This window comes from Cyclopterus lumpus, chromosome 15 (genome assembly GCF_009769545.1).
Source record: "Cyclopterus lumpus isolate fCycLum1 chromosome 15, fCycLum1.pri, whole genome shotgun sequence".
Classification (NCBI taxonomy): domain Eukaryota; kingdom Metazoa; phylum Chordata; class Actinopteri; order Perciformes; family Cyclopteridae; genus Cyclopterus; species Cyclopterus lumpus.
In genome coordinates, this window is record NC_046980.1 from 22462238 (window position 1) to 22481599 (window position 19362).

The window sequence follows — 19362 nt, forward strand, 5'->3', positions numbered from 1 at the left end:
CTCACACCGACAGGTAATTCAGAGTTTCCAATTATTGGACTGTGAAATCCAGGACCTTCTAGCGGGGGGAGGCGCCACCGTGTGATGATAATAATACTGCAAAACGTCATCATCTGGGTGTGAGGAGTTGCTCACTACTATCTGGAGATTATCGATGAAAAATCAAAACTTCAATGACACAATTCGGTCGTTTAAAGTTCCGTTCTGCACTCATAATAATCCAGATCCATTGCCCACTCGATAGCTTTGTTGTTCATAAACCTGTTTAAAGTGAAACTCCAGTTTCATTCAACGTGGGTGTCAGTTGCAGTTTTGTCCGTCGTTCCTGTCAGTAATAATAATAATAATGTACATGTTAATAGCTTGGGGGGGGGGGGGGGAGAAAAAAGGTTTTAAACGAAAAAAAGAAAAAGATGAACGCTAAAATCATTTCCCAAACTATCACTTTGACCTACTGTACTTACTGTAGCTGTGCAACGAAGGATCATTAGACACACTTCCGGTGGGCTCACTTTACGGTTTACCCAGCTTGTAAGACCTTTACTTTTTGATGTACTTCAAACAATCGGCTTCAGGTTGTCTCGCACGTTCAAATCCAGCTTGAGAGGAGCCACTTGTGTGTGTATATATATATATATATATATATATATATATATATATATATATATATACACACATATATATGTATATATATATATACGTCACTCATTCACCGTTTGAATGGTCCTCAATGCAGTAACTTCAAACAGAGATGAACACATGTTGTCCAAGCTGTGACACAATACATTCTGCGTGTTTCCTCGATTCAATGACGCAATACATTGAGTCAATTTCTTCAACAAAAAAAATACTGGATGCCTTGTGCATCGTTTTAATACACGGTTTCATGTTAAAGAAAAGATGTGTAGGACATGTATGGGGTCCTCTTGGGCGCTTCACTAAATTGCACATGGAGTGTAAACAGATACAGGTGGTTCACCCACTGAGGAGAGGTCCATGGGGTTGAAGAGGACGAGGAGACACTTGATGCTCACTCCAGAGGAGGATCGGCCCCACTGTCTTCAAACGGCAGCTTCACCGCTGGCTACTGGGTTGGATTAGATCACATCAAACAAGTTACTGCCAACGGTTTGTAAGAAAAGACCTCAGTTTGCTTCAAACAAAGTGTTTGTCGGATCTCTTTTCGACAGCAGAATCGGCTGTTTTTTCTGCAACTATCTGGACTTCGAACAAACTCGTTTGTTAAAAACATACTGAGGCCGTGACAGGCGCACGCTCACGTCCACGCCGTGCACCTGAGCTCAGGGTAGCATGAACCACTTTCCATCAGTGTCAATGTAGCCCTTGAAATTGCTTCATTTAGGTGGAGCTCTGAGATAAACTCCCTAGAGAGGTCATCAGGTACACACACACACACACTCACACACACACACACCCTCTTCATATTCTTGAAACAGCAAGCAGAGCAGAACCCAACACACACCCCCCCGGTCCATTTGTACAACGGTACCCCCTTTGTTAGTCCAGGTTAGCTAGCTGACACTGATTGGTCAAACCATTATGAGGGCAACATTTGAGCCACTGGTTTTTGGTCCACAGATAGTGATGATTCTATTAGACACAGAGTAAAAAAAAGAAAAAAAAAGTCTCCATCTGATCACAGCCTTCTCCATCTCAGAAGGGCCACGGATGTTGAACCACAACTCTGCTGGTTCTGGAAAAGTTACAGCAACTATGATTCCCCAGAGCATCCCTGGCCCGACCGGGGTCGGACAACACATGTTCTTCAAGTCCAGGTTCCCCAGTCCCTCCATCCTACGTGACGTAGTCCTCGTCATCACTAGGTTCTGATTTGATGTGGTCTGGGTGAAGAAGAGGAAAGTGTGGCGCCGTACTCCTGGTACAGACATACCACTCCTTAATGTTAGACAACTGAGGTAAGGCTGGGTTGACTGAGCGCTGGCTCCTCCGCCGGCTCCTCCCACTCTGCTGCTTCTGGGCCAGCTGACTCTTCAGGCCTGACAGAGAGAGATCCAGGGGCATCGCCATCGGAGACGAACTCCGCAGAAGCAGCTTGTGGTCGGCCTCGCCGGCTGAGCCGATGTCCAACGCGTGGCTGGACAGCAGGGGGAAATGAATGTTTCCATTGGCGAGTGACGGAGAGTGGCGGTTCATTTTAAGGTCAAGGGGCTCCAGCAGACCCTGATGAGGTTGTTGGAGTTGATGAGCGATGGAGTCGTACGCGTCCCGGCGTTCGCAGGGAGGCGACGACTTGACGTGGACCTTCATGTGTTTGCGCAGGGAGCTGGGGTGGGTGTAGGACTTGGTGCAGCCCAGGGCCTTGCAGTCGTAGGGCTTGGAGGCCGTGTGGACCTGTGAGTGCTTCTTCCGGTCGCTGCTGTTGGCGAAGCGTCGCTCGCAGAACTCGCACTGGAACGGCTTCTCACCTGCAACACAAGCATCACACTCACTGTCAGCACGCTCTAGGATGGGCCAGTGATCAATGGTGCACCCGCAGGGACACCGACACACACTGACCGATGGGGCGTTGAATATATTGAGCCACGAGGAACTCGTATTCATTGAATGTGGGGCTTTTGTTCAGGTACGAGAGTTTTGGGAGGAGGTCGTTAAAAAAGACATTGTGATGATTCTTGAGAAATGTTCCTTTAGTAATCGAGAAATTGTTATTTAACTAAGATTGTTTAGACTGTTTAGATACAACGTGCTAACATTGGTGTACTGTATGGGGTTGAAAGGAAATACCAGACTGAAATTCATATTGGAATATGCTTTCCGATAGGAAGGAGGGAGAGGTGGGCTTATTCATAACGTAAAAGTCAGGAGAAAATAACTTTTTCTCTTCTTAATCTGCGTAATAGGGGATGGCGTATATATTGGAAAACTGACAATACCAATAGTGTCAACCAGTGACAGACGTGCAGCTCTGTCTAGCTCATAAAGAAATCCTCACTGCATTATTATTTTAACTCCAAGCCAACAGATGATTTGACGTTGCATAACAACTACTATATTAATAATAATCACGGTTCAGCAGTAGGAACGTTAGATTTCAGCTCCCAGGTTTTTCCAAACTTATGCATTTTCAGCAGTGCTTTGCCATTTAACTTCAACATTCACACAAGTTGTTTGCAGGAATCGCATCTTCTCGTTATTATTATGCCGTCGCCCAATTAGTTGCGAGCTGGAACGAGCGAGAGAAGAAAACTGGAAACAATGTGCAAATGCAAAAGAAAACAAAGACTTCGAAAGGCTGGAACACCCACGGCGAGTCCGATTGACTTGAAATGTTACACATATACAACCACAATTATATATGTGGCTCATTTGCATCATATTTATATAAATACCGTCTACTTTTCTACTTCCAATGTATGAAGCAGATAGAGAGATGCATTACATTAGTGCAACACTAGTCTAAAAACAATCAATAAAACATTTTTTGAGCAGGAAAATGGCCATAACTCATTGACCATGCGTATAATTATCATATATATTGGGAGATATTGGCCAACAACGTGTATCTCTAAACTTGTTGGACATAAGATGTCCTCTGAAATCTGATGGTTTCATATTTTTGGGTTCTTGTGGGCTCGGTCTATCAGATATTGGATCACGAGCGATCTTAACTTAACTCTGTGCAGACAGCGTGCACTTTGTCCTAAAGAAGCACACTAAGCTTCGTTCACATCAAATAAAGCATAAATGCATCCATGTCACAAGTTATATTTTAGAAATTCTCTATCTCCAGAGAGGAACGCAACGTTTCAGGGTCCTCCATTATTGAGCGTAGCAAACAAAAGCTAATATTGTTAGTTCCTCATTAAATATTGAAGAGAAACTACTTGCTGTAAATGAACGATACCATTTTTGAATGCATCGCGGTGAACATGTTTTGAGTGTTTTAAGAACACACAGAATATTGTTCTTAAAAGTACGTCAAATAAGTCTTCTTACAAATGACATTTGACCAATAAAATGACACACAAAAGGTAACTGCAATACGAGTGTAGAGCACATGGAACCCTGAAGGCTGCTCATTGTTGGGTCATTAGAACGACTGGAATTCTGTTGGCCATAAAAGATCTGAACCAAATATACAACCATTATAAAAAGGTTTGCAGAAAAAAAATACATTCGATAATTATAATTAGTACAAAGGAAATTAAAAGGTTATATATTGAGTTTAAAGATGTTACATGATTGAGTTTAGATCAAACAGTTATGTGGGATTCCTCCATTAAGGGTGCTACGCTGAAGCTATAACAAAAGCAGGGCAAAACGAACACTATAAAAGGAAAAATATTAAAGAAAATAAAAGATACTCAGGGCCACAAGACAAGCATGTGGGATGGCGTAAACTGACATAATAAAACATGTAGTCCATAGATATAAATGTAGAACATTCTGTAAGACTGTCAAACTAGTGATGAAACCTGGACCTAAGATGGATTATTTATTATTATATTATTATATAAAAAAAACGTATACAAAAGTAATAATTGCTTTTTGGAGCTACTTTGAACATCGCATTATTTTCCGACCCTGTCAATATCCAATAGAGCTAAAACAATAATGTATATGAACATACACTTCATTAGCAGTCTATGGCAGTCATAATGTTCCGCTTTTGTGTTTTATTTCCATATAATTGTTGATTCAATATTACGGAGGCTGTAGTTTGGTCGGTCCTTTTTTTTTTTTTTAAAGGGATTGCTCACAACCTGACAACCCAAGAGTTGCTCTTATTGTCGGCTTGCGTTTGATTCATAAAGCATTAGTAATTGATTTATTAAGCATTTATAAATCCATTAGTTACAGCTTATGCCCCATTCACAGAGGGTGCCACAGTGGGGAGCAGCACTCACTGACTGAGTTCAGTGGGGCTTTTATTTTCATTTTATATAACCGGTGACTTAATATCACACAGTCATAAACTGATTGTGGGTAGTTGATCAAAACAAAAGGATTCCTGCGACCTTTACGCAGACCGGAATAACCAGGCACGTGCACGTGTCCCCACAGAGTCCCGTCGTGTACATCGAATCAATTAGATTTGGGTCCTCGTCCTTATCCCTGTCTCACAATACAGCTGCTTTGTCCCGCTTCCTGTCACCTTGCATGACTCCTAAGCCCTCCGCTTCAACCCATGATTCCTCTAGGAAACGAGGGAGCAATGGAGGCCGGATGTAATAGGGGACTGAGCCTACGTAAACATGGAGGGGATTCCTAGCGGACTGGGAACCATATCTATGAACCTCCTTAGGTCTGTCACTGGGGGGGGGGGGGGGGCTGCCGTCTTCACGGATGACACGGATTAAAACGCCACAAAAGACCCACAATCATGAACCCCCCTACCGGTGTGCGTGCGCGTGTGGATCTTGAGGTTCTCGGAGCGTGCGAACATCTTGCAGCAGTTGGGAAACGCGCACGCAAAAGGCTTCTCCCCGGTGTGCACGCGGATGTGGTTGATGAGTTTGTATTTGGCTTTGAACGCCTTCCCGGCGCGCAGGCACTCGTCCCACATGCAGACGTGACTGAGGCTCTCGAGCCCCGCCGCTACATGCTCGGTGGTGACGTGGTCCACCAGCTCGTGCATGGAGCCGAAAGTTTGGTCGCAGACGGACGTCGCCGTGCGCCCGAGCATCTGTCTCGGAGAAGTTCGGTCGATCCATTTGCAGACCAGCTCGGTTTTGACGGTGGGGCCTTTGGAGAAATCCAGGAGGCCGTCCATCCCGACGACGCCGGCACCCCCGTCGGCGCAAGCGGAGATCCCCGTGGGTCTCGGCTGCGGCGGCGAGACGATGCTCGAAGCCCCGGAGTTGTTGTTCCCCAGCGGAGAAACGAGGCCATTGTGCCTGGCCACTACAGCCGTCCGCTTCATGCTCGGCGCGGCGGGCTGCCCCGCTCCCGTCTCCGGCCACAATCCTCTCTCTTCCACGTAAAAACGAGTTCGGTCCAACCGGAGAAGCGTCCTTCCCGTGCGTGTTTCGGTGTAAGGGAGAGCGCATGCGGCGGCGTCGTTACCCCCCGCTGTTCGAGCGTTAGATCCCGAGAGCCAGAGCCTCCATGCTTTTATTTACTGTGTGAATGGAGGTGAACGAAGTCGAAGAAATACAGCAGGCTGCGACCCAACACTGTCGAGGAGGGTCCTTGTCTCCTTCCCTTCGTCTTTCCTTTCTTCCTTCCTTTTCTTATTTCTCAACTCGCAGAACAACGTTATGGTCCACACATTTTACTGAGTAAACTCATGTGGATGACATACGTTTGTCAACCCAACATTTATGAATAAAAAAAGATGTATATATTTATTAATTAAAAAATATGCATAAAAATGTTATATACATATATGAAAAACAAAGGTAATACATAGGCTATATATTTGTATAACCAGAATTTAAATGACCAACATTATGTTTTATCATTATGATTCTGTCATTGGCTCATGTGGATAACATACGTTTGTCAACCCAACATTTATGAATAAAAAAAGATGTATATATTTATTAATTAAAAAATATGCATAAAAATGTTATATACATATATGAAAAACAAAGGTAATACATAGGCTATATATTTGTATAACCAGAATTTAAATGACCAACATTATGTTTTATCATTATGATTCTGTCATTGGCTCATGTGGATAACATACGTTTGTCAACCCAACATTTATGAATAAAAAAATATGTATATATTTATTAATTTAAAAAAAGTATATATATATATATATATATTTACATATGCTATATACATATATGAAAAACAAACGTAATATATAGGCTATATGCTGGTATTTGTATAACCAGAATTTAAATGACCAAAATGATGTTTTATCATTATGATTCATTTCTGCCTCACAAACACCAAAATGACCTTTCTGAATAAGAGGTGAGGGAGCGCCGCTCTACGCACTAAACCAAAGATGTTAATGGGTGAACATAAATACATAATTTATGGATTTAATATTATTATTAATAATAATAATGCCAATTGATCTGCATGGTACTAGCCTGATTTGAAAAGCAGTCTGCTGTGGTGGAACATGGATTCCTTAAGTAAAAGTAATAATAACCGAAACTTGTAAAGAACCATATACACGAGAATAGAATAGTCATTATTATATTGTACTACATTGCTCTACAGCTGCAGTTGTCTGATACATGTATGGAGTAACAGCATTTCTTTCAGAAGTGTAGTGCAGTAGAAGAATGTCGTAGCATGAAGTGGAAACACAAGTAAAGTACAGAAAGCTCACAATTATTCTGAACTAAAGTTACAAAAGTGTCAGCCAGTCAAAGAGTCAGTGTGAGGTATGATGGAGGAATGTAAGTCCTTCTTTAGTTCCAGAGACTACAGTACCTCTTGGGTGGGCCACCTCCACTGCTTTAGCCCACAACTATGTGATAATAATGTTGAGTGGCCATTTTTATATTGTTTCTGCGCAACATAACCAGATGAGTGTTGCACAATGGGGACAGAGACCCAAATCCATCAAAATATATTGATTTTACAATAGTATGTACCATGAAACTGAAAATCCTCAGAATTGAGAAACTGGAATGAGTGAATGTTACTCCATATAAATAAAGTGTTACATTACAGGTATTTAAACCCATCATCTGCCCTTCTGAAGAGGAAGGATGTGTGTAGAAGGGTAGCAACTCACTTTTATTAAGGTTACGTCTGTATTCTTATATGTGCAACCCCCGGCGGACGGGAGGACACAGGTTTATAAACGTAAATCACCTGCATAGAACACAAATGTGTGCGTCAAGCCTCGATGGGAAATAGTTTGTGAATTCTGTCGTTTAGAAACTTTATTAAAAAAATTTATAAACCAGAAGTTGTAATTAGTGTAGTTCCTACTGGAGTCACCACAGTTTCCACCGGTCTCAATCAATGTGTGTGTTCTGGAGAAAGTGAAGGTAAAGGCTGTGCAGTGTTGCTTGCATATAGGCTACAGACAGCATATAGCAACCGTATACAGGGAACACAGGGGGGCCCCTTCATGAGAGAAGTGGGCAGAGGGAGGGCAGCGACAAGGAGAACATCCCAACAAGGCTGAGAGCAGGAACTTACGTAGAAGCTTAATGAAACACTCTACTTATGGAGTGAACATCCCTCAGGGTTATGTGCACACTGTCAAGTAGAAAGATCAGTGGAGCATGCAGAGAACGAGCAACATTAGGGATTTCATGGAAGCTCGGAGAGGAGGAATTCTATTCCAATGTCAGATACTGGGCTGCTCAACAGAATTTAGTGATCAGTGGGTTTGTTTTGTATGTTTTGAATTGTTCTGCTATTAGATGATATATTGTGCACAGTGTTTTTTTTTGTTTTTGTTTATTGTTATGCACCTTCCACCAAGTCAAATTCCTTGTACGTGAGACGTATTGGCAATAAACAGTTCTGATTCTCATTCTGAAAAGGAGATCGATAACTCTGGTCCTCCCACGTAGTGGGGGGCGGTAATGCACATTTTACGCTGGTTGCCATCCGCCAAAAAAAAAAAAACCGAAGAAGAAGACGTCGTAGTAGTAGCAGAAGAAGAAGAAGAAGAGCCGCCGCAGAGGAACGCAGGCGCGAGCCCTTCTGCGCGTGAACACAGCGATGTCGGAGTCTCCGGACGCCCGCAGCTTGCTCTCGGCTTCCTCCCAGCTCAACCTGGCGGAGATGGACCCGGTGAGAGGCGTTCATATCCCCGGTGGAACTCACTCGAGTCTGTTGTCGTCGGTAACACCGAGACGGTGCGCACGGTTCTCTCCGGTTCCACTGCTAATAATGGAGCCAACACCGGGCTCGTGACACGTCCAACTGAACCCGCACGTTAGATTCCCCCCGTGTCACGGTATTTAACGGCGCTACCGTAAAGCGGCCCCGGCGGACCCCCCCGGTTGTCCCTGTCCCGACACGTAACCGAAGCGTCTATTACGACGTCCTTAAAAGTCTGAGCTCGTCACGTGATCCTATAACGTTGTTGTTATTGTCACGCGCACGTCGAGACGTAGCGACACGTTCATTGAAACCAGCGATGTTGTCACGAGCTGCGCTTCAGTGAATTAATAAATCAATTTGCTTCCACTTATTTTTCACAAGTTTGAAAATTAGGTTTAATTGTACGACTGGTCAAGTGGTGCGTTCAGGTGCCCTCTTTTCCCGTTGTGTTTTTTTGTACACGCCCAACAAACGGGAGTAAACTCACTGAAACGGATATTGATTGTTTAATAATGGAATGTGCTTCATAACATATGATCATTTCCGGTTCATGTGCATGCTATCTGTAATTACCAGTAAGATTACCCCAGCCTGTGTTCGACTAAAGGGCCGGCAGCGTTTCCCATAAGCCTCTGTGCATCTGGTCCACCACCACAGCTGCTCTTACATCTGGTCCCTGATGTGGGAGAGGGTTCACACTGGTCTCATGAGCACTGCTCACAGGCTCTGACGGCTCACAGAGCGGTTTAGGTGGGTCACGTCGACCCTGTTGCTTTGGATGACATCATTTTTCATGAATGAACCTACTTGCTATGTGTCTGCAGTGGATTGAGTTCATCAATATTGACTTGTCAACTATATTGTACCTTTTGCATCACCAGCATGCAATATGTGTTTTTCTCCCAGCTGTCAAAACCAGTTTCCATACTTGTGACACTTCTACATGCAAATCACCTCCTCGCAGGCATGTCTTGATTTTCACTGAAATAACACAAGCAGAGTCATTGACCGGTTAGCTGTCAGTGGAAACCCAGCTATTAACAGCAAGATTTGGACTCCGTTCTGGCTCACCATGGACCTCTGTAGGGGGTCTGGGTGGGATCATCCCCCCCGGGAATGTTTTTGATAAAGAAAGCAACAAAGAAACCAATCATGCTTTCTAAACCCGAAACACTTCTGTTCTCAGATCGATGACAAGGAGTTTGACATTCCCCAAGTAGACACACCTCCCACACTGGAGAGCATCCTGAATGAGGTAAGTGCTCTGTGACACACACCCCACTGCATCACACACTGTCAACTAAATAAAGACCCGATGTCCAAGTAATTTAGATCGCATTTGTCGTATATAGACTTGTCATCGACTTTCTTTCTTTAAAAAAATTCCCTGCCTGCAGCTGGAGGACGAGGAGGAACCGTTTGTGTTGGAGGACACCTGCGTGCTAAACACAGACAACATGGACGCTCACTCCTGTGACACCTCCTCTCTGGCCAGCTCTGACAGTGGAGACCCAGCACACCTCAAAAGGCACACACACACACACACACACACCTGTGGCATATAATAAGTAACTTTGAAGGTATCCCCTATCACTGCTTCACAGAGGATAGTTATTTATATGAAAATGTAATACATATATAAAAAAGAGATACACTAAAATGTTCATGTGAAGAAGACAAACAACACAAACCCTGACTATAACTTACTGTTGATGCATTTCATCTTCTATGTACACGTTAATAACATGGAAACTGTATTGTGTGTGTGTGTGTGTGTGTGTGTGTGTGTGTGTGTGTGTGTGGACACGTACACGTGTGAAGGAAGAGGAGGACCGTGGATCTAAATGCGACCGTTCATGGGTCTGTTCTTCGACACAGCCTGCTGAAGGGCATCTCTGCACAGATCGTTTCTGCTGCTGTAAGACCAGCACCGCACCACCGCACCACCGCACCGCACCGCACCGCGCCGCGCCACGCCACACCACACCACACCACACCACACCACACCACCGCACCACACCGCACCGCGCCACACCGCACCGCACCGCACCGCACCGCACCACACCACACCACACCACCGCACCACACCACCGCACCGCACCACACCACACCACACCACCGCACCGCACCGCACCGCGCCGCGCCACACCACACCGCACCGCACCGCACCACACCACACCACACCACCGCACCACACCACCGCACCGCACCACCGCGCCGCGCCACACCACACCACACCACACCACCCCACCGCACCGCACCACACCACACCACACCACCGCACCGCACCACCACACCGCACCACACCACACCACCGCACCGCACCACCGCACCGCACCGCACCACACCACACCACACCACCGCACCACACCGCACCACCGCACCGCACCGCACCACCGCGCCACACCGCACCACACCACACCACACCAACACACCGCGCCACACCACACCACACCGCACCACACCGCACCACCGCGCCACACCGCGCCACACCACACCACACCACCGCACCGCGCCACACCACACCGCGCCACACCACACCACACCACACCACACCACACCACACCACCACACCACCGCACCGCACCACACCACACCACCGCACCGCACCACCGCGCCGCGCCACACCACACCACACCACACCACCCCACCGCACCGCACCACACCACACCACACCACCGCACCGCACCACCACACCGTGCCACACCACACCACCGCACCGCACCACACCGCACCACCGCACCGCACCGCACCACCGCGCCACACCGCACCACACCACACCACACCAACACACCGCGCCACCACACCGCGCCACACCACACCACACCACACCACACCACCGCACCACACCACCGCACCGCACCGCACCACCGCGCCACACCGCGCCACACCACACCACACCACCGCACCGCGCCACACCACACCACACCACACCACACCACACCACCACACCACCGCACCGCGCCACACCACACCGCGCCACACCACCGCACCACCGCACCGCGCCACACCACACCGCGCCACACCACACCACCGCACCGCGCCACACCACACCACACCACCGCACCACACCACACCACACCACCGCACCGCACCACACCACCGCACCACACCACACCACCGCACCGCACCACCGCGCCACGCCACACCACACCACACCACACCACCCCACCGCACCACACCACACCACCGCACCGCACCACACCACACCACACCACCACACCGCGCCACACCACACCACACCACCACACCACACCACACCACCGCACCACACCGCCACACCACACCACACCACACCACCGCACCGCGCCACACCACACCACACCACACCACCGCACCACACCACACCACCGCACCACACCACACCACACCACCACACCACACCACACCACCGCACCACACCACCACACCGCGCCACACCACACCACACCACACCACCGCACCACACCACACCACACCACACCACCGCACCACACCACACCACACCACACCACCGCACCGCGCCACACCACACCACACCACCACACCACACCACACCACCGCACCGCACCACACCACCACACCGCGCCACACCACACCACACCACACCACCGCACCGCACCGCACCGCACCACCGCGCCGCGCCACACCACACCACACCACACCACCCCACCGCACCGCACCACACCACACCACACCACACCACACCACCGCACCGCACCCCACCGCGCCACACCACACCACACCACCGCACCGCGCCACACCACACCACACCACCGCACCGCGCCACACCACACCACACCACCGCACCACACCACACCACACCACCGCACCGCACCACACCACACCACCGCGCCACACCGCGCCACACCACACCACACCACCGCACCGCGCCACACCACACCACACCACACCACACCACCGCACCGCACCGCACCGCACCGCACCACACCACACCACCGCACCGCGCCACACCACACCGCGCCACACCACACCACACCACACCACACCACACCACACCACCCCACCGCACCGCGCCACACCACACCACACCACACCACCGCACCGCGCCACACCACACCACACCACACCACCGCACCACACCACACCACACCACACCACACCACACACCACACACCACACACCACCACACTAAAACAATAGGCTCTTAGCTGGCTCACTGAAGCTGATGGTAATCTCTGGGCTTGAGTCTCTGTCCTGTGTCACCTGAATTCAGTATTGTTGTACTCGCAAGTAGACTAATACATACATTTAAGTATTCAAGCATAGTAAAAAAACACTTGCATATTTTCCTCAGGACAAAGTGGATGCTGGACTGCCAACTGCTATAGTGAGTATTTTTATAAATAAAGTTTATAAAAGTACGATTGTGTTGTAAATGTAAATAGTTGTTGTTTAACTTCCATTCTTTCCGTTTCAGACCGTGTCGGGTGTGATCGCTGTGGGAACGTCTCATGGTCTGGCTCTGGTCTTTGGTGAGTCCACACACTGGATGATGTAACTCGCATGTTCACATCTTTACAATGCAAACGTCACTGGAATAGAATTGATGGAGTTTAGTTCAAACAGGCGTGCGGTGGTGTGCACTACTGTCTGCATGTGGGTCTTCTCAGGTGTTCTAATTGTGCACAAAGTGGTTTAATGATTTTAAAAAAACACAGAAACGACGGCCCTCCGTTTGCATTAACAACCGTTTTCAGCACTTATTAGACTTCCTAATGTCAGTGCTCACAGCTTTGAGGCTGAATGTAGGTCTTAAACCCCTGGATTTGGAAAGCTGCTCCCTTCCCTTCTTGTAGATCCTCACACTTGGCTGTGTGCCTTCCACTGAGCACCCCACTGAGCACCCCACTGAGCACCCCACTGAGCACCCTCTTCATCTCACAATTCTAGTGACATCACTTCCCTGGTGGGCTGACCTGTCTTTTGGGATGACATGCTTGTGAGGTAGGCTAGATCGGCCCATTAGATTCTTAGTTGACACGTCTTTAAACCCCTGCCCTTCTGGGCTCAGTGCCTTCATTAAACAGAGCATATAAAACAAAAAGCTAGTGCCATAATGGATTGGGCGTCCGAGGGGACATCCCAACATTTCTTCTGAACAGCCTGGGACTCTTCAGACCTTTAAAAAATTAATGTGAATGTGCGTCAGTGGCTGTCAAAAATAAATCAGATCTGATGAATGACGCATGTTACAGCTTGAAGGGTGGAGGAGAAATGGCAACTTTCTATATATAAAGGCCCAAACTAATGCAACATAGTGATGTCACGGGGCCCAAAAGACTTTCATCATGAAAGAGACGTCTGTAAATCTGTGGGTCATTTTATTTTCACCCTTCCAATAAAATGACCCACAGATTTACATGAAAAGCCCTTATTTAAATCACTAAATCCTGAAAGTTGTAAAATGCACTTAAAGCTGCTGAATCCAGAGTTGTTTTCTTTCCTCCGTTCATTTAAATGAGAACGGGGCTGGGAGGCGGGGCTAAAGGAAACGCTAGTGCGCTTGCTCTATGGACTCTATAAGATCACCAGAAGATCTGGGTGATTCCATCTGAATTCTGTACTCAGAGGAAATTAACATATTTAAATATATGTTTGGTCACATGGGTTACATTTCATTTTCAATAAGTGTAAAGGATGCTGTGGAGCCTTTTGGTACGCTCGAGGCAGACAGCAGCTACGGTGCTGTTGTTGTTGTTGTTGTTTTCCCACACAATTTTCATATTCGAATATCTTTTTTGTTTGTTTACTGTTCAAATACATATTCAGATTTGTTGACAGCTCTGTTGATGGGCTCTTCTGTGACATTTGGGTGATCGGTTGTGTCGTCCCTGAGTAGAAAAACAAGCTTCACTACCAATTTCACGATTAAATTGTGTATAACGTATTCTGTATTATGCTGCTGATGTTGCTCTTGCTGAGCAAACTAGAGAATGTTGTCTTGTTTACATAAACAGTGTGAGGAATGGAGGTTACCTAGCTAGTTCCCACTCGTTTAGAAGCTCTTTATCTCACAATTTATTTTATTTTATACCCACAAAGTGACCGTTTGTACATCAGGTACTCCCCCCTGTGTTGCCTTGGATTCGTGAAGAAAACAATCTCAGATGCAGAATTAAAAAAAATTCAAAAGTAGATTGTGTTAAACAACAGCAAAACTATATCTAAACCTTTGTTTACAAATTCTTGGATAATGCTGCTTGAGTCCAAGTCTTATTTTTACATGCATCTTCGCTAAAACCTTCCTATTTAAAACATTTCCACACAAACAATCTCAAGCCTGCTACTCGTCATCAACAAGTGTTTAAAATAGTAATAATGTCGCGTAAAACAAAGCTTTCTTCAACACATGAGTGTCTGAAATATAAATGATCATCATCGTGAAAGGAATATTTTATTTAGCCACAAAATGAAGATTAGCTTAACAATAAATGCATGATATCCCCAAAACAGTGATCCACGGCAGATGTTCTCTTTTAAAGACTGACCCGTTTATTTAAGGGTACAAAACAAGTCCATTTTGTTCACATCGTGTCAGAGAGATATAAACATGACCAATTTCTGATTGACACAAAAAGTATTTTATTTGCAACTCGGCATCAACCTTTTTATTTTATTCAAATTACACCAGAAACAGCCCATTGTTCGACAACTATAATGTGTAACTCATATTTTAAGGATATTGATTAATGAGCACCTCTGCAGCTAGTGACCATTTGTGTTACTTGATTGAGCTTTTAATTATATGACGATATTCCATTACTGTGATCATGTGATATAGCATCAGGAGGTCTTAATACATGCCCGTATCACTGATATCCACCCTCAGGACGGCTTCACCTGAGTCTGACATGGAGGCACTGACGATAACATAGTCGCCCTCATAAGAAATGCAGGAGCCATCGGCCTTGGCTCTGACGAAATTATTTTCACTTCCGTTGTACATGACGTCATAAAGATCAAAGTCGCAGTTGCTCCCCCTGTCGAAGATCCCCACGGCGAACCAGTTGGAGTAGACGTTCCGGTCGTAGGGCACGGAGAACATGATCGCCACGGAGTGGCTGTAGTCGTCCTGGTCGGGGTTGAAAATGTCGTAGGTGAAGACGCCGACGGAGCCGGTGGCGCTGCCGGTGTGCTTGTTGAACAACGCGCAGCCGTTGGAGCAGGGACCCAACATGGGGGGCAGGGGCACCTCACAGCAGCCGCTCTCGGTGAACACCCTGAACACAGAGGGACACAACACACGGGGCGGGTTTCGTCACGGAGAGCGTCTTCTCCAAGTCGTTGCATAGATTCAGTGGGTTCACATGAGCATTCATCCTACTACAAGGACCCTTAGTGAGGTCAGTGAGGTCAGTGAGGTCAGCGTTCCATTGGGGTCAGAGCTCTGAAATGCCTCATTCCCACATAGACGGCTGGGTGTACAGAGTAGTGTAGGTCGTGCACATAGTTCACGGTGTAGTGTGTGTAGTTTACAGCATATTGTACTGCATGGCGTAGTTTTGCAGGCCGCCATTGTTTTTCTATCTGGTAGTCTGGCTACTTAAAAGTGGCATTATTGAGTCCAATATTCACTCTGACCAATCGGTGGTCTGGCTTTCAGCGCCAATACAAGTAGCAGGTAAAGTTATTTAAGTAAAGCCACTTTGACCAATGGGAACAACGTAGCTTTGTTTGGTACTGCTCTCCCAAAATACCACCAGGAGAACTGCTAATGCCAGCTGTACATGGACTCTCAATACCTTTTTATGGAACAGATGTGTACACAAGTGATGCCTCACCTCGGGTTGGAGAGAGTGTAGGTGTTCGAGTTGTTGTTGATCTCAACGGAGCAGACGCGATGAGGCATTGTGATGAAGAGGCTGGCGGTGACCTAGAGACAAGACGACATCATTTCAGAAGAGCAGTTTGTCTTTGTGGACAGCTCGGGGGTTGGGGGGTTGGGGGGGGGGGGGGGGGGTCTGCTGAAGGCCTCAAGTCAAAAGGTGTACTCAGGTGTGTGTTAGTCCTCCCACTGGCTTCCATTGAGCATAAAAAGTCCATATGTCATGTTGCACAGTGAGAGCCGCCAGTCATGTATCACCATGTTTGTCCAATGTAAAACTCCTAATTTCCAAAATGAAGTTGGAAATGAAGACAACATGCAAATAGACACACACACGCAATTTAAAGTGTTCTTCTGTGTGTGTGTGCTCGTGTTTCCTGTATTTGCAGCGATGTATTGTGAAGGTGTTTTCTTAGCTTGCATGTCTTTTTTAAATTTCTTTCCATGTGTTCTTCTTTTTTTATTTTCAAAGTGTTGAGCTCTCAGGGCCACCGGATCATACGGTGAGCTTTGGCTTTTTAAGAATACGTTAAACTAATCGCAATCGTCACTGAGCACAGGTTTGTCACACTATATGCTCTTTAGCTGTGTGTGTGTGTGTGTGTGTGTGTACACGTGCGCACGACAGGAGGCACACCCAGGCTTTCTCAAATTCATTATCACATCATACTGTATTTAAATATTCAAATTTGTGAACGCAGCTCTATTTGAAATAGGAAAAAAAAAAAGAAAATCTATATGTTGCTAGCCACAAGTAAATCAATGTATGGAAAACACCGATCTACTGTGGATCCAGATTTAAGAGGAGACACTTGTAAGACTTTCTGAGCTAGCAGCCCCCTTCAGCCACCAACCATTAGTGTGGCTTTTGTACAATGTAGTGCGTAATCTATGTGTACTTGTTTTGCACACTCTCTGCCTTATTGTCTGTAAATGTCAGGAAATTATGTTATTTATTGTTTTATTTATTATTGACTCATGCGTCATAATTGTATTCATGTTTTATGTGGACACTTTTAATGTCGGGGGCCTCAGTAAGATAAGCAGAAGCTAACGGGGATCCACGGAAATAGCCAAATGCAATTAACGGCACAATTACCAATAGACTGGTTCAATTTCCCCCAAATTTCCCTCAGAGGGCTTTGAAACCTCCACCACTCAACACCCTGAGCTAGAGTCCCTAATGTCCACTCTCTAAAAGTCACGGGAGTTCTTACCTTTATTACTATCCGAGTTGAAAGAAGAAGCTCAAAGCGGTTGTTGGTCCCAGGTCTTCGGCAGGATGTGGAAGTCAAGGCACATTATACGTGAGCTGCTCACACACACCAGTTTTTATTGACTCAGGTAGTCGAGACCTTCGGGCTCCGGTTGCCTCCCTTCTTATCTCCTGTCTGGTATCAGCTGCCTCCTCTGTTCCCGGACCTCGGCAACACCTTATCACCATGAAATGATTGGATCGGAGTGTTTGCATCAACGTTCGCTTTTATTTGGACCTTCTTTTGTTGGAACCTTTGAAAAAAAAAAATCCACTGTTTGTCCAGGTCGTCCCCAGGAGGGTCAGGACTGGGTAACGCCAAGTATGAGGAGGAGCAATACGCTACTGGAGGGACTGGCCGTGGAACGACGGCTCACTGAACAGTAGTTGCCATAAGATAACAAAGAGTTTCTATCAGCGGGCAGTTGCATGAGTCATATTTGCAGTGGCATTAATCAGTCGTTGGGAATGGAGAATGCGTCAGAGCTCCGGCAGATCTGTGTTCATGCAGCAGCTTCCGTATGTTCACAAGTACTGATGCCCAATATCTGTAATTCAAAAGCCATATCGTAATGTCAAAGTAATCTCTTTCAAGACATTCTTAACTTGACTTGTCGTACAGATGGTGCAGTCAGCAGGACACGGTCCTGCTGTGATGTCATGGTACCCGTCCCTGATCCACGATGGTAGTGCTGGGTTCTGGTCTGTGATCGGGGCTCAGTGAGCTTTAACATCTTTTAACCCCCCCCCCCCCCCCCCCCCCCCGGCCGCTCCTTTCAGCCACCGGCTGCGTTACAAGGCAACCTTCTCCACCATAAAGACACCCTTTGACAGACTCTCTCTCCATGCTTGGTTCACACACACACACACACACACACACACACACACACACACACACATACACACACATGTTCTATACACAGCCCAACCCACAGCTCTAGGTGTTCCTCCTGGCTCAGTTTCAGAGTGTTTTGTGTGTTCTTCTTAACTCTGACTCATTGGATGACTCTGCAGTTATTGGGCGTGTTAATGGTGGACAGCAGTGGGAGTACAGGGACCTGGTGGCCAGTCGGGTCCAATGTATCTACACTATATATGTATTGAGGGTTGTCCTTTGATCACACGGCTGGCGGTTCGATCCCGGGCTCTTAGTTACTTCTTTAAAGAACCACATGGGAGAAACCTCGGCCAGAGCAAAAGAGCGATCCCTCTCCAAGGGCAGACGGACATGCAGTAGATGTTGCGTGCACAGAATAAACACATAACAATATTACAACGAAGCCTCCGCCAATAACGGACTAAAGACCCTGGACTCGTACATCTTGTACACATTTTAATTTGACAGTGCATGCCGCATTTCATTTTGCCCACTTCACAGCGTCTGTACATCAAAATCCTCTCGTTCATTAAAGCGATTGTCGAGAAACAACAAATGGCTTCCTGTCTGAGCTTCTTCCACTTTAAGAACACACAATTTGTCTAGACAAAGATGTTTCTTTTGTTTTTAAAGCACACGAATGATGAAATAGTCAAGTTAATG

General features: G+C 46.7%; 3 protein-coding genes across 5 annotated transcripts in view; 1 reads left to right on the forward strand and 2 right to left on the reverse strand.

Annotated features, from left to right (window-relative positions):
- Positions 1-706: 706 nt before the first annotated feature.
- On the reverse strand, positions 707-6144 carry zic2b (zic family member 2 (odd-paired homolog, Drosophila) b). The gene is made up of 2 exons (XM_034552864.1): positions 5380-6144; positions 707-2447 (listed from the first exon to the last, which is right to left on the reverse strand). Exons 1-2 carry the CDS (start codon positions 5903-5905, stop codon positions 1816-1818), a joined length of 1158 nt encoding a protein of 385 aa, XP_034408755.1. The 5' UTR covers positions 5906-6144; the 3' UTR covers positions 707-1815.
- A 2398-nt stretch (positions 6145-8542) lies between these two features.
- vps8 (VPS8 subunit of CORVET complex) overlaps positions 8543-19362 on the forward strand; it is a 36126-nt gene continuing 25306 nt past the window's right edge. For 2 of the 3 annotated variants that reach the window (XM_034552860.1, XM_034552862.1), the window contains exons 1-6: positions 8554-8706; positions 9926-9994; positions 10137-10267; positions 10561-10657; positions 13037-13069; positions 13160-13214. In XM_034552860.1, coding sequence (XP_034408751.1) covers positions 8635-8706; positions 9926-9994; positions 10137-10267; positions 10561-10657; positions 13037-13069; positions 13160-13214 — 457 coding nt within the window. In that variant the 5' untranslated portion in view covers positions 8554-8634. Of the gene's footprint in view, positions 8707-9925; positions 9995-10136; positions 10268-10560; positions 10658-13036; positions 13070-13159; positions 13215-19362 lie in introns of all 3 variants that reach the window. The other variant, XM_034552861.1, reaches the window with a different exon arrangement.
- LOC117744513 (bryoporin-like) lies at positions 15390-18162 on the reverse strand. The gene is made up of 3 exons (XM_034552865.1): positions 17785-18162; positions 16524-16615; positions 15390-15962 (listed from the first exon to the last, which is right to left on the reverse strand). Exons 2-3 carry the CDS (start codon positions 16589-16591, stop codon positions 15536-15538), a joined length of 495 nt encoding a protein of 164 aa, XP_034408756.1. The 5' UTR covers positions 16592-16615; positions 17785-18162; the 3' UTR covers positions 15390-15535.

Bases quoted from the DNA above. Each gene is read 5' to 3' on its own strand.
- zic2b (XM_034552864.1), bottom strand. From the start codon at position 5,905: ATGAAGCGGACGGCTGTAGTGGCCAGGCACAATGGCCTCGTTTCTCCG. The intron at 2,448-5,379 runs GTAGGGGGGTTC...CTTGTGTTGCAG, and splicing joins CCACACGCGCACGCACACCG to GTGAGAAGCCGTTCCAGTGC.
- LOC117744513 (XM_034552865.1), bottom strand. From the start codon at position 16,591: ATGCCTCATCGCGTCTGCTCCGTTGAGATCAACAACAACTCGAACACC. The intron at 15,963-16,523 runs GTGAGGCATCAC...CTCTGTGTTCAG, and splicing joins TACACTCTCTCCAACCCGAG to GGTGTTCACCGAGAGCGGCT.